The sequence below is a fragment of the Haliotis rufescens genome, unplaced genomic scaffold (assembly GCF_023055435.1).
Source record: "Haliotis rufescens isolate VD_foot unplaced genomic scaffold, xgHalRufe1.0.p SCAF_15, whole genome shotgun sequence".
Classification (NCBI taxonomy): Eukaryota; Metazoa; Mollusca; class Gastropoda; order Lepetellida; family Haliotidae; genus Haliotis; species Haliotis rufescens.
In genome coordinates, this window is record NW_025963835.1 from 13,067,205 (window position 1) to 13,082,216 (window position 15,012).

The 15,012-nt window shown below is 38.4% G+C and overlaps 1 protein-coding gene and 1 long non-coding RNA gene across 3 annotated transcripts; both read right to left on the reverse strand.

Annotated features, from left to right (window-relative positions):
- Positions 1–7,056: 7,056 nt before the first annotated feature.
- On the reverse strand, positions 7,057–8,010 carry LOC124111303 (matrilin-2-like). Its single transcript, XM_046470963.1, has 2 exons — positions 7,901–8,010; positions 7,057–7,667 (listed from the first exon to the last, which is right to left on the reverse strand). The coding sequence occupies exons 1-2, from the start codon at positions 7,983–7,985 to the stop codon at positions 7,078–7,080; spliced, it is 675 nt and encodes a 224-aa protein (XP_046326919.1). The 5' UTR covers positions 7,986–8,010; the 3' UTR covers positions 7,057–7,077.
- Positions 8,011–8,923: 913 nt separating this feature from the next.
- Positions 8,924–14,785, reverse strand: LOC124111302. Of its 2 annotated transcripts, none has more exons than XR_006857411.2 (4): positions 14,747–14,785; positions 14,229–14,286; positions 13,192–13,269; positions 8,924–9,103 (listed from the first exon to the last, which is right to left on the reverse strand). It is a non-coding gene; the product is annotated as an uncharacterized LOC124111302 (long non-coding RNA). The 2 variants fall into 2 exon arrangements; XR_006857412.2 differs by having other exon boundaries at positions 8,924–9,115.
- Between the last annotated feature and the right edge of the window lie 227 nt (positions 14,786–15,012).

Consider the following 15,012-nt stretch of genomic DNA (forward strand, 5'->3'; position numbering starts at 1 on the left):
GACAGCTTTGAAGTACCGAGGAACAATAAAGATTCTGATAACTGCAACAATTTTGGAAAGAGACTTGTTGAATTGTGCAAATTATTCAGTATACATATATTGAATGGAAGATGTCACAGAGACAAGCAAGGTGAATATACATGCATTACACACAATGGTGCCAGTACGGTTGACTATATGATAGCTTCCCCTAGCCTCATTCAATGTATATCTGACTTTGGAGTAGGTGAACGAGATGAGTCAAATCACTTCCCAGTGTTTTGCAGGTTTAATTTTGCTCGTAATGATTGCAGTAATGTACAATTCAACAAGAACAATGATGATTCTCTGCTTAGTGAACTTGAAGTTAATCCATGGTACAAATACCCTTGGAAGGAAGATAATAAAGATGTCTTTAAATCCAAGTTTAAAGACTTGTATGACCTCCTCAAAGATGAATTTGAACAGATAATTTCAACAGATGTTAATACTGCACTCTGTCGACTTGTGAATGTCTACCAAGAAGCAGCATCTATAAACAAGAGACTTTACTGTTTTCCTTCAACCCATAATAAATCCAGACAGATCAGTCAACCACCTTGGTGGGACAGTGAACTTGAAAACTTAAATAATGAAAAATACCGTGCCCTGAGAGGACATAGAGACTATTGTTTAGATATTAGTGTGTTCAGGGTGTTGCGATCTAAATTCAAGAAAACTTTTGCACTTAAAAGACAATCTTAACAAAATCAACAGCAACAAAAACTAATTGAATCAAGAGCTAATCCTAAATTATTCTGGAAATTGTTAAATTTGTTTAATTGTGAGAAAAATAACATAATTGATGAACTACAAGCAGGATTTAGGTCCAATTATTCAACTATTGACAATATTTTTAGTCTGCAGGCAATGACTCAAAAATATGCAGGGAGAAGAAAGGGGAGAATTTACTGCCTCTGTGTTGACTTTTCAAAGGCATTTGACACTATAAGACATGATAATCTACTGAAAAGCCTACATGATGTTGGGATCAAGGGTAAACTGTTCAATATAATTTCATCAATGTATTCAAGTCTGTGTGCTTGTGTAAGGGCTTCAACTGGACTAACTGATTATTTTTAATGTAATATTGGCACCGTGCAGGGCTGTATTTTGTGTCCACAACTATTTATAATATTCATAAACAAGCTTTTAATTCAACTTGAAGACTGCGGAGGAGAAGGTGTTTTTATATCACAAGATTTTAAAAATGTTTCTGCCATTATGTTTGCAGATGATGTTTCATCTGTATCATATTCAGCAGTTTAACTACAAAAGAAAATTGATGCTCTACACTTATTCTGTTTACAAAATGGTATGAAAGTCAATCTGAAGAAGACAAAAGTAATGGTATTTAGAAATGGTGGTCCCCTAAGAAGTTATGAAAAGTGGTCATATAATGGTGAAAGCATTGATGTTGTTCCATTTTACAGATATTTAGGAATTATGTTCACCCCCAAACTTGTGTGAACCCAGGCTCAAACATGTTTAGCTGCTCAGAGTTCCAAAGCTGTGTTTGCCATAAAAAGATATCAGAAGAAACTTGGTGATATTCCATGCAAAGATTTATTCAAAATTATTGATAGTATTGTAACTCCTATCCTGTGCCATGGCTCTGAAATTTGGGGTGTTAATTACAGCAAAATCATTGAGGATATTCAAGTTAAGGTGTGCAAATCAGTTCTTAAAGTGTCAAGAAGTACATGTAATGTGATGGTGCTTGGTGAGTGTTGTAGAGCTCCTTTACAGCTTACAAATATGACAAGAGCTGTGAAGTACTGGTGCAGGCTGTAACAACTGAGCCCGGAGAGACTACCATATCAGTGTTACAAGATGCTAGCTGTTCTGGATGATTCAGGTCGCACCACCTGGGCCACACACATTAAAAATATTTTATTCACATTTGGATTTGGATATGCATGGAGAAAATGTTTTTATTTCCATGTTTAAACAGAGACTATTTGACAACTTGCAGCAAACCTGGAGTGTAAATGTGAACAGTTAATCTGACTCTTATTCCTATAAACATTTTAAATCGCTACTAAATGTTGAATATTACTTAAATTCACCACTTCCATCTCACTTAAAAAGGATTTTATCACGCTTCAGATGCAGTAACTTTCCAATAGCAGTAAATACTGGAAGATACCATGCCACACCATATGAAGAAAGACTCTGCCCTCTCTGTCTATCTTAAAATAAGTACTTTATTAGAAAATGAATATCATGTATTATTAATTTGTGAATCCTACAGCTCCCTTCGTAATGCACTTTTAGATAAATATATTACCTCTAACCTTCAGGATAACTTTATCTCTATTATTTCCTCAGATGCATATGATACCTTATATAAAATATCTATTTTTCTTACCAAAGCTCATCAACTTAGGGTAAATAGTAAATAATCCACTGCGAATAAGTAAAAAAAATAAATAAAAAAATTAAATAATGTAAATTTTCCCAGTTTGTAAATATGTCATTTTGCGCAGGCTTTATGTATTCCTGTATATGTATGTATTTTGGGCCAGTGGCCTTTTATTGAATAAATTGTCTGTCTGTCTGTCTAAAACTTGTGACCAAATCATATTTTCCAGCATTTCCATGAACAGACTGTTATTGAAATAAACATCCCTCTTGCGTACATAGGATGTTATATCTCTCACTAATATGAAACATGCGTATGACACTGGTATTAACGGCTAAAGTAGTACGCATGACATCCAAGACTCTATCACCATAAATATCCCCAAGAAATCAAGAGGACACTTTGACATGTCAGCATACCATCCGACCATACATATGGTTCATAATGTCTTGTTAAAGATTTTGCGACCATACTTAGCCCTTTCATGGGTTAGCTTTCAGTCAAGTCGAGTCCTAAGAACTTGTGCTTACGAAGAATATTTAAGCATTAACTTTAAATCCACTGTGACCAGGAAAACATTCAAAGAATTAGAGACGCAGGGCTTGTAGCTCAGCGGATTCTTATAGGAACAGCCTCTTTCATCACGCACAATCAGCAATTGCCCCGTTATATGTATACATGTATAAGTAGAGGTCAAAACATGTTTATGAACACTGACAGTCAGATGAGCTAACAAAAAGAAAATTCAACTTTTCTTCAGACATCAACGAGTGCGCACGAGTTTTGTACAAAACACTAATGGTTCTTATAACTGCTCATGTTCTCTCAATTAGGTAAGTACAAACGGAAAAGACTCAACAGTCAGTTAACGTCTCCATCCAGTCTCATGATATGAGTAAGCGAAAGAGTCGAACAGTCTTCCAACTGTTGTGACAATGTTGTGGCAATGTTATATTTCTGTTGTTTTTATCAAAACGGCCATCGTGTATTACCCTATACCGATTAGTGGCTATTATTATGGAGCATAATCCTTAAATTCTCAGGTAAAGTAATTTGCGCCATATATGCCTCACTGTTAGAGAAGTGTTGTACCAGATTTGTAGTCGACTCAGAAATCATGTCTGGTACATTCTCGAAATGTGTACACATTGTGTTTGCTTTAAAAATGTGAATATCTGAACCAACAACACACGACAATTCGTTGAAACGTTCTTTATTTCCAACTGTCCCTGTGACCCCAATCCCACCACGTTTGAGTCATAGAAAGAACAGAGGGTGTGTAATGAAGACACGAAAGGTTTGAGATCAGCATCAGAAAGAGCTAGATTATCACCAGACATGTTGTGCCTTGTGTTTAATGTTGGTGAAATATGTTGTATTTCCATTAGACCAAGGTGGAGAACATATCAAGAGTGATACATTTATTTACCTCAGTAAGCATTGAAACATCGACAGGCTATTTTGTTTTTATGCTGTTTTTTTCAGTTGCCATTGCGGCGTAAAATTCTAACCAATGTCTAACCCATAATACTTGTCAATAAATGTCAAATATCTGAAATATGGCAGAGTGTCTCGTTATTTATAGTTGAAATAGTTCATAGTGCGGCGTACGACAAAAGACATAACATCAAATAAGAGACAAGTCGCAAACCGCTTCAATCAGCTTCTGTAAACTGTCTGTATCGGCATTTTTATCCACAGACTAAAGTCTTAGCCAAACTTGTAAACATGAAGCGATCTCTCATGAGGCTTCAGTTGTGACAGCTACAGTTTTAAATGTCTGCTCGGATTCGCGGCACCAACATGTGAAACAAGAAAGTTACAGTTTTTCTCTATCCATATTGAGGACGACTGCCTGTAAGTGACATATGTATCTACATACATATCCTATCTATCTATCTACATAAATATTCTCCAATGAAAGGGTCATGATATGTTTCTTGTGAATATGAAAATGGTTTTGTCGCTTTTATATTCATTTTAACACTTCAGTGAACGGCCGTTAAATCGCTCTTTCATTACTTTTGTTGACTTTCCTTAAACACAGTTAGACTTTAGCCCTCTGCCATTCTTTTAATGCAGCATTTATGGTCCGAGTGGGAATGCATCTACAACGTGATAATCGCCCCAGGGCTGGAAAAATTCAAACTGGAAAAATTCGGCGAAAGGGAACCGAGATGTCATATATTCTTTTTCCAGACACAAATTATGCAGCTTAGCCAAATACAGGGCGACCAAGTGTTGTACCAGTGAGTGAGATGGGTTTAACGCCACTTTTAACAGTATTACAGTTATATTGCGGCGTGTCAGCTTAATGTGGGAGGAAAGCCCGAGGTGATGCAGGTCTGATAGGTTTACCACCTTGGTGAAACCCACGAGCACGGTTATGGTGCTGTCAAACCTAGAAACATAATCGGGGCGAACCGGGATTCGAACCCACAATCATAGGTTTCTGTCGTGCCTAAGGGACGCAACTCTGCACAGAAAATCGCGGCGCCTTTGACGACTGGGCCAACCGTGCCCCATTGTGTTGTACCACCATTAACAGACAGACGTCAATGGTGTTTAGAGCGTAGACACTAAGAGAATTGCGCAATAGTTTCGGAAGAGTCCAGAATCACTCTGGACTTTCCTGGTAGACGTGGAAGTAGCATGGTTATGGAAATGTATTGTTATATCATGGTATGGGATCACTATGACTACCAGAACGCCACCGCATATTGTCCTCTGAAGGGTCAGTGAAAACTACTGCATACTGACCTACTGGTGTCCCAAGCCGTGGCGTTTGCGCCCCAGGCTGGCCCACGTTTTAACTTCAAATAAGGGTACGCTTGTGGCCACCGTGTTCGTATCGTAACTCACTACATACCTTCAGAAATATACAAAAAAAGTGCTGACCTTTCCCCCATAGAGCACGTGTGGGATGATCAGGAGACGTGTGCGTTTATGTCAAAGGCAGTTTTTGCAGTTGTGCCCCAAACTTGAAGAACATACTCTTTGTAGATTTTCGGTCGTATTTTCTGCACAGAATGTATTGCCACACATCCTTTGACTATTGGAGTCACCACAACTTTGCATTTGGTAAGCTATAATTAGACACATACTAATAGTAATTATTTGCAATGAATACCGACAATAATTTAAAAAAGGAGTACTATTCTATATAACATATATTTTAAGTTTGTTTGCTTAATGAAAGAATTAATCTGAAAGTTACCTATTCGCCCACGAAGTTACAACTTTAAACACTTTGCCGCTAACCTGACTAAACATAATGTATATATGTATATGCCCTCTGTGATTTCTTCATTTAAACTCATATACTGACCAAGAAATCGGTATGCACAAATCTGAATTTTATAATCAGCAAATCACCACGCAAGTTCACAAAAATCAGTGACTTATATCTAACAACATAACTTTATAATCAAGAAGAGACATTAGAAGATGACAAATCACCCCGGACCCCACAATAACAAAAGGCACCACTTCAGCCCCTGGTTAATACATGTTCCAAGTTTGGAGGAAACATATTTCACGGCTCACGTTATACTCCGAAAACGAAATACGGATGGACAGACAGACCAGATGATGACAATATCTCCCTGCATTACCTGGGTCAAATAAGTGACAACAGCAGGAATTAGAAGGCCCGAGAAGCACTTACCAGAATAATATTTTTCAGAATTCAGTGCTTCCGGAGGGAGGTTAGGGTGGGGACGGAAGAGGCAATGTTGGAAGCTAGAAGGAATTCAGTGTTTCCAAATAGGTATCAAAACTGTACTTTGGCAATGCATTAAATCGTCCTCTTGTCGCTGTTATACAGGTACTAGCAGTCTTCGGGGTTCCATTCCAATATATGCAGAGTAGTAACAAATAATAGCAAAGATGATGTGAAGTTAACAAATACTTGATAATCACTGGAGACTCGATTACTTACACGCCATCACATAGCTGTAATATTGCTAAGTATGTTAAGTAGGTAACATTAATGCCCCCTGGCAGTGGCACGTTAGTCCATCTTAACTGAACTGTAAAAAACATCAACTGATGCTGTAATTGATGCTGTAATTCCTTGATTGTAGTTTGGTTTTTAATATTGATTATTATTGCATACAGCCATTGGGGACCAGAGTGATGGCATATTTCAAACTGGGAATCACGCAGGAAGTGAACACGGCTTAAACACTTTGGCTGCTAGTATTTTATAGCATGGCTAAAATTAATACAAAATAATCTTTTAAACTATCTGTATTCATTTTGCTCTGGTTTGTTTCATACTTAACCTGTGATACTGACCTAACTGCTTACTCTCCTTTGTTAACAGGTATTTAATGATAATTAACTTCTTATTGCGATATGGCTGCAATATTGACGATGCTATGTAAAATGTAACCTATGTAATATTGTGTTCTGTATATGAAATATTGCCTACATGACTTAATCTTTAAGGCTGAAACAAGAACCACAATATAATGCATTAACCATATCGGGAATGACTCCTTGAGAACAATCATCTAAGTTCAAGAAAACTATTCAGTTGGTCCTCGATATTCCATGAACATATTTATGCAATGAAAGTGGTTACACACAATACAAATAAAAGAAAACTAAAAACAGCACTATCATGCACCTGTTTTATTCATGAAACATAATGTTTCCAATATCAGGGTTTTGCAAAAGATCTTCAGTGTTTATACCTTTAATGCAACATTTACTCCACACTTCATATAGATGGTTCTCTCCTTGATTTCATCAAGTGCCAAAGAGTTGCTCAAAGAGAAAACATGTTCTTCATCGGGAGGTGACGCTACCGCGCTAATATCCTCCAGGTCGAGGTCTGATGACGTTGGAACAACAAAAACCATTGCCTCTGTAAGGAGACGACCTATGCTCCTTGATATGGTTGACTTTTTGCTACTTTTACCATCTGTAAATAAGATAACAATGTTATCTGCGTCTGGACGGTCGCCATTTTCCGCTACAAACACATCAGATAAAGCCATGTTGATAGCATCACCGAGGAAGGTGGAACCACCTTTTTGTTTTTGAGCATTTACATCTCGAATAGCGGCTTCTTTGTTGTCCGGGTGCGAATTCAGCAAAAAGTTCACTTCAGCCTTTCCTGAATACACCAAGAAAGCCACATTGATTATATTGTTTTGTATGCGGGCATAAGAGAGCAGTTCGACTTCAAAATCCTTTATCTGCCTGTATGCGTCTTTGGAGATAGACGAAGATACGTCCTCGATAAGAAGAATATCCAGTTTCTTCTGTGGACATTCTGAAAACATAGGGTTTTAGAAGTGTTAACTCTCAGCATTTTCTCTGGTACATGTACTCATTTTGTGATATTCGTGGACCAATACCACATGATAGTTAAGGTGAACATGATTCATTTTGATTGGTGAATATATGACTAAATTCTATTACGATCATTGAGAAATGAGCAGGAAATTGCTGCTGCAACATCTTTTCCCTTAAGGTACGTGGTGGAAAAGAAAAGAAAGATCTTACTTCGTTCACAATTAGCTCCTTCATATCCAAGCAAACATCTACAAGTGCGTCCATTCGGGTTATTTTTACAGATCCCTCCATTCATACAAGGTTGATTGAAGCACTTGTCTGCGGCTGAAAGATGACAGGAAAAACCTCTTATTGCAAATTATCTGGAGAAGGTAAAATTGTGTACCTTTTGCAGCCTTTATAATCAAGACAATAATAACTCAAACTCCAATATCATTTCTATAAAGTTGCTCACCTCCAAGCATGTGTTTTTTCTCTTCATAATCCCTCCATCATCCCCGATTATCCAGTTTATTAATTGTACATCTCCAATCAATTGCCTTTGATTACCCCCGTGAAGATCCGAGTAAGAATTGTTTTCAGCAATCAATGCTATGACTAACGAGATTTGGCTGTCAGGGTCGCTGCCTTGGTTTATGCATGTCATCGTATCATAATTGCATAGAATAGGTCTTCAGCAACCCATTCTTGCCGCAAAAGGCGACTATGCCTGTGGTAAGAGACGGCTAACGGAATAGGGTGGTCAGGCTCGCTAACTTGAATGATGCATGTCATCGTAACCCAATTGCTTGGAGCGATGCTCATGATATCAATCACTGGATTTCCAGACTCGATAATTTACAGACTGCCATCAAATAGCTGCATTTTCCTGAGCGCGGCATTAAACAACAAACTAACAAAGCATTTCCTTAAAAATAACGAGAGCTCCATCTCTCATTTACACGGATTTGTAGGCATATCTTTGCTGAAAATGCGCACAGAAGAGGCATATTCATTAGAGTGAGTGAGTTGGTTTTACGCCGCTTTTAGCAATATTCCAGCAACATCACGGCGTGGGACACCAGAAATGGATTCACACATTGTATACCCATTAGATGTAGACTCCATATGCTCGAGCAAAGAATTTCTGGGCTTAGTTTTTGTGGGTTACATCATGTAGGTGAGGTGACTTCCGAAATTGGTGTTGGAGTGGGGCATTACTATCTATCAATATTGAACGGTACTTGCCTCTTCTACAATGGCCACCTGAGAATCCTTCAGCACATTTGCATAAGAGAGTCAACGGTGTTTTTGCAATACAAGTTCCTCCATTAGCACATGGGTTCGATGAGCATGGATCAGCTGGTGCTGGCGTTGTTGTTTTTGGTTTTGGTGGTGCTGGTCTTCGTGCTGGTCTTCGTGCTGGTCTTCGTGCTGGTCCTCGTGCTGGTCGTCCGGAAAAATAATGAAGATATACATCAACATGGAATGATTTCGGCATGCAGCGACATCCCAGATCACGTGATATCATCGTCAAACCCATTGTGAATCTCAAACCCAGTGAAGCTGATTTACGTTAACCTTAAAATAAATAGGTAAAAATATGTTGTAATGAAATGACTCATTGTATAACGCCGCACTTGGCCAGATTCTATTTGGCGCCGATTTATTTAGGAGATGAACCTACAGTGTTTTGAAATTTGATGTAGTCCCACTGTAGAGTAGATACCTCTTTATTATAATTTTATATAAAATGTATCTCCATTCTACCATGACAGTAACAGCGCCTTGAAAATGGTGCTAAATCTTAGAACATTCCGAAAAGTGGTCACAGGTAGTTATATATGTAACAGTTATTACTAAAGTTCAACATTAAAAACACCATAGTCGTGAGTTGTTCAAAATAAGTGTTCAAAACACCCCCCCCAGTAAACAATAATAAATTCAAAATAAATGCCTCTCCACCCCGAACTTGGATGTGGACGAAAAATTGTCCAACATCACGGTAACTCACACCTCACAGCTGTCAATGGCTGACAATCTTGTGTGTACATTCTCCGTAGCTCAATGAAACAAGATTACAACCCCGATCTATATGATGTTCAACATTAACCTGTAGATTTACTAGGATTGGTCGAGCCTGCTGGCACAATATGATTAGCAATGTAACTGAGTATGACTGAACAGCAGTTTTTTAGGCTGCCGGAGCTGGATATTTTGAAACCAGGAATCTGCATGGGTCGTGTATGACTTTCCTGATTTTGTTCTGAAATAAATTTTATCAAGTTTGATAAGCTGTCACTTCAGTTGGGACATTGTTTTCGTGTTGAAGGGGAGTGTTTTCTGATGGACTTTCAAGATATGCCTTTTCATCATCGAAGCAGTCAGGGTTGAGGCCCAGAACGCCCAAAACATCCGATATCAAACTACCGTATTTCCTGTATTTGACGCTATGCCGTCTATTAAGTTCGCGAGAGCCCTTAACTCGGCATGTATTAGAGACCTACTAAGGTACTAGAGTGGAAGTTGTGCTGCCAATAATTGTCCTATTGCTACGTTGCAGTAAATATCCTAGTAGTCAATAGTTGAGTTGTCTGTAACATATAACCCGTTCGTTTAACAGACCAACAATATGAAAATATGGTTGTGCATGATACTGATATAGTTCCAAACGTTGGCACTGTTGACATGTCTATTAATATGGTGTTCCTGCTATTGTGTGTGCAAACAAGCAACGTTCAATATTATACTCAAGAAAGGTCAGGAACATCTTCAACTAATGGATATTGAGAAGCACAGTTGTTAGTACAAGTGAATGAGTGAGTTCGGTTTAATGCTGCTTTGAACTGTATTCCAGTTATATCACGGCGTGCCGGCTTGATGTGGAAGGAAAGCCCGTAGTTATGCAGGTTTTAGACGTTTAACACTTTGGTGAAACTCATTAGCACGGTTGACATACCAAGAAACATAACAAGAGTGAAATGGGTTTCAAACCCATGATCTTAGGCTTTTGGCGTGCCGAAGAGACGCAACTCTGCATGGCAAATTGCGGCAAATTGGACCACTGTGCCACCTGTGTCCCCTGTTAGTACGAAGAACAGTACGAACAAGTACATAGGCAAACCGCGCTGGTTTTTCGTCGCAGTGTAATCAACATGGGGCGGTTTCTTTGATTTATCAGACGAATTTACATCCATTGTGAAAAAATGGAAAACAGTCGAGTCATCAAAGGAGTTCATAACTGTACGACTCTGTACTGAAGAACTAAAGAACTGAAGAACTGATAATAACAGCTCGAGCCTGCATGGATATTGTGACAGTGACAGCGTCAAAGAAACGACAAGGTCACCATCAGAATGAGAAACGACCGTGATCAATACACAGCATTTTACACGAGACATCAATGTTATTGTTCACAGTTTGAACGTTTTGGGACACAAAATCAGAAGTCAGGAGCACTTCCACAAAGTTGTCAAACACGTTGTATTTGAAATGCTCAGTTTGACTTATCTGATCGAGCAGTAGTGTACCTTCAATCATAAAGAAACACTTTGGGAAAAGGCCGAAAGGGACATTGATGGAAGAGCTGCATCATCACACGTGAGCATAGGTATGTCTCAAAACTATTATGAACTGAGTTAATTTGGTCAGCCTGAACTTTTAGCATTATGTCAAATTGAAAGTCGAAAGTGGTCTGGTGCTTCACATTGAAAGGCACTGGCCAAGAGAACCCGATCTATCGGTCATCTCTATGTACACAACAAATAGATTTAGCTCAGTTGTGTAATGCCCTTAATAACAAATGTAGAATGCAAAGCGAATTTGATGCGTATAACTTGCTTGTTATTTTAAATTGAAAAAAATATCAGCGTAAACTTTCTCATGTGACCTTAGCACGGTCACTGTTATCGGTCAAAATGAATGAAACTAATTAAACCTTGTATGATACAAATGTGACAAAAGGATTTAGTATCTGATCATTTCTCTCTCCATGCCCTGCGTAATACATCCCCCACTTACTTTATGAATATATTTCTTTGAGCTTGTGTGTGAATGATGAATAAGGTATTTGCCATTTAATAAACTAAATATTCAGTGTTACTAATCTAGTTGTTTCACAGATCCCGAGGAGATGGTGTATTCAATGCAAGTAATTGTATTTTGAGATGAAGCATGAGCTTGCTAAAAATGTCAAGACAATATTGAATAATTGGAGTCCAATAAACATATACCAAGGTATTGTGAAATTCGGGTTTCCAATCTCTTCAACAAACGGGGGTTGTTATGTGACAGTAGAAACTGTATATGTGTAGTGATTGTCAGTGACAGCAAATGGAAGAAGCGCTGATAAAATGTCGAGTACTACTGGTGGCAGCGAGTGAGTGAAATTTAGAGTTACCGCCCCTGGTAGTTTAAAAACATGGCAGGCTTAATTGTTCGCGAAATTCGGGATGGGACTGTTCCTAGAAGACTGGTTGTACCTGTATAAGGGTGACACGAAGACGAATACGATATGGCTGTGTAGATGGGATACCTGACTGAAACCACCGACTTCTTGCTGGCAACACTATTCCGGATTTAAGTACAGAGACTGTTTCAAGACAATCGACAGTGACAATTCTAAAACTTAATAAGTGCACTCACATAAATATAACTTATTGCTGTTGCCTCTATTTTGACCCATTGTATTGCCTTCTTTGATAGTAAACCTAAAACAAAACTGTGTATTTCAATATTAATTATTTTCCATTAATCGTGTGTTACTATTGACTGTATTACACAATTAAATTCTGGTTGACCTTTGTGTTTCCATTTGGAAATCACCTCATCACCCAAATCATGTGCAAAAACCATGTCAAAACCTTGAACAAATTTGAATTGTATCAATAATGGGGACAGGCTTCATTTCATTGCTCCAGTTGTTTCCGAGATGATGCTGTTTTTCAGTGCAAATAATTGCATTTTGAGATAATTTAAGAGCATGATCAGAATGTAAAAATAATATCGGATGTTTGGCGGCCATTTCTAACTAAGAGTATACCAACGTTGCAACAATGTTGATTTTCAGATTCCAAGCTCTTCAGTACATTTGGGTTGTAATGTGGCAAAAGAGTCTGCAGAAAGTTTAATTGTAGTGATTGTCAGTGGCAGCAAGTGATTAAAGTGCTGGTAAAATGCAGACTACTGTCGTTTGTAGTGAATCAGAAAACTGCTCGTCACATGATATCCACTTTGAAATGTTTACAACGGATGACGGACAAACCAGCCATGACATGAGCTCAAATGAAATAACTGAAATACTACTCAAAACGGTGTTACGTTGCACTTACACTCGCACTCATTAGTAGAAAATGTATTGTTCGCAACTTGCTAGATACAAACTTAATATACTAAGTCTCATGACGAATTTTCCCATTAATTTTCCGCTGAAAATTTAGGTTCTTGGTTTTTATGTCCCCCTTCTACGTTATTTAACTGGTGATGAGGGAGGATAACTTTCAAGTAAATTGTCCTGCACTTACCTTTCACACAGTCACCAGAACGCCCATTTGCGCTTTTCTTACAAACAAATCCCTTCCGACTGTATCCTTCCGCAACATCTGAAATGACATCAAGATTATGAAGAAGTCACAAGGAATCATGTATACTATGTATTTTTGTGGTCGAAACGTATCGCAATTGTTACAGTCGCCAACGAGTAGCTAATTTCAAGTTACAGATTCAAGTAATTCAAGTTTCAAGTAACCAAAACCCATACACGTGCGATCTGCTGAACATGAACACAGGTATAAAGTGCCGGGTTTTCGTTATCTTTATCTGTGTGGTTGCACAACAAACTCATGCTGGGACTAAATGAAACAGAACGAAACATGACATCGGTCGCTTGGAAACGGGTGAAATTTATCTCACAAAGGGACAACATGTTACTTTCCCAGATCTGGAAGAGCACCATAGCCCAGGATCAGTGGGGTGGTATTTAAAGTGTGTATGTGCTGTCCGCATACTAGCTTTTTGATGGCTGCCTGCAAATAATCGGGTCTGTGCGAGACAATCCAGTGACGCTTTGATCAAAGATTCACGCCGTTTGAGAATGGTAATACGCAATCAACCAAGACCTAGTCTCTCCGCGCCTAATCACCCTATCCATCAAGTCACCTCCCGAGACCAGCATAGGTTGCTGGATACCAATTCTGGCGGTGTATACAAACTGGGACATCATCAGTGACCATGTTTGGATTTCTGAATATAACTCGTTCCAAGCAATATATGCCTGTAGGAGGCGACTAAATGGATTGGGTGGTCCGGCCTCAATTCTTTAGTGGGAGCCCGTAATATAGCGAGAATATTGTGGAGTGCCGTGTTAAACAAAAAGCATAACATTCATATAATGTTATGTTTGTTGTTTAACACGGCACTCCACAATCACTGGTGTGTCTGGTCCGTAGTCGTTTTTTTAAGTCGTCGTGATATAGCTTGACTGTGGCATTATACAACAAACAAACAAAATACATGCATCATGCTATACATGTAGCTAGGTGCACAGAAATTAACAACTTACCAGCGCTGTACAAGGACAGTACAAGGACGAGGAGTAAAAGAAACCAGCCAGTCATTTCCTGGGAAGTACATTATATCTCAATATAAGCCTTTTCACAATACAAATGAAACAGTAGATTAACTTCATTTTAAATAACCTGTTACAAAGCACATCTTTACCATGGAATTTCAGAATCTTCATTATTCGTTCCTCCAGTCATATCGAATTCGTTGTGGACAATGGTTTTGCTGATAGCAAGGAAAATTGTTTCGTTTATGATTAAATCTGACCGCTTGGTAGTTTCAATATGTAATGTCACCTGTGACAATCATGTTGAGGCACCAGACTCCGCGACTGACGTTCGATTTCAAATTCAATTTAGCTTGGAAACTTCTACATGTTATCTAGCTCTTCAATGAAAAACACAGTGTCTTTTTTTTCCTAAACAAACAACTATTCTACAAGGTCGCCTTCACTCTGATATCATTCGACATACGAGATAAACACGATCTATCTTTAAAACGTTTGCTGCATCTTACCTTGTCTCTTCTGATAAATTTTCTCACGTGTTAACGCTGGTATCTTCTGATGACAGCGTTTCAGATTGGTCCTATATATGTAGTCTTTCCTTTAGAGCAACACGTGCATGCTATTGAATTGTTTTCTGGTTAAAACGTTTACAAAGCAACTATAAACTATCACGTTTTGAAAGTAATGGTGATGAATATGTGTAGGATTAATTGTTTTATGTAACGCCGCACTTATATTACTGCTGTATCACGGCGGCCTGTTAAGTGATCGACAA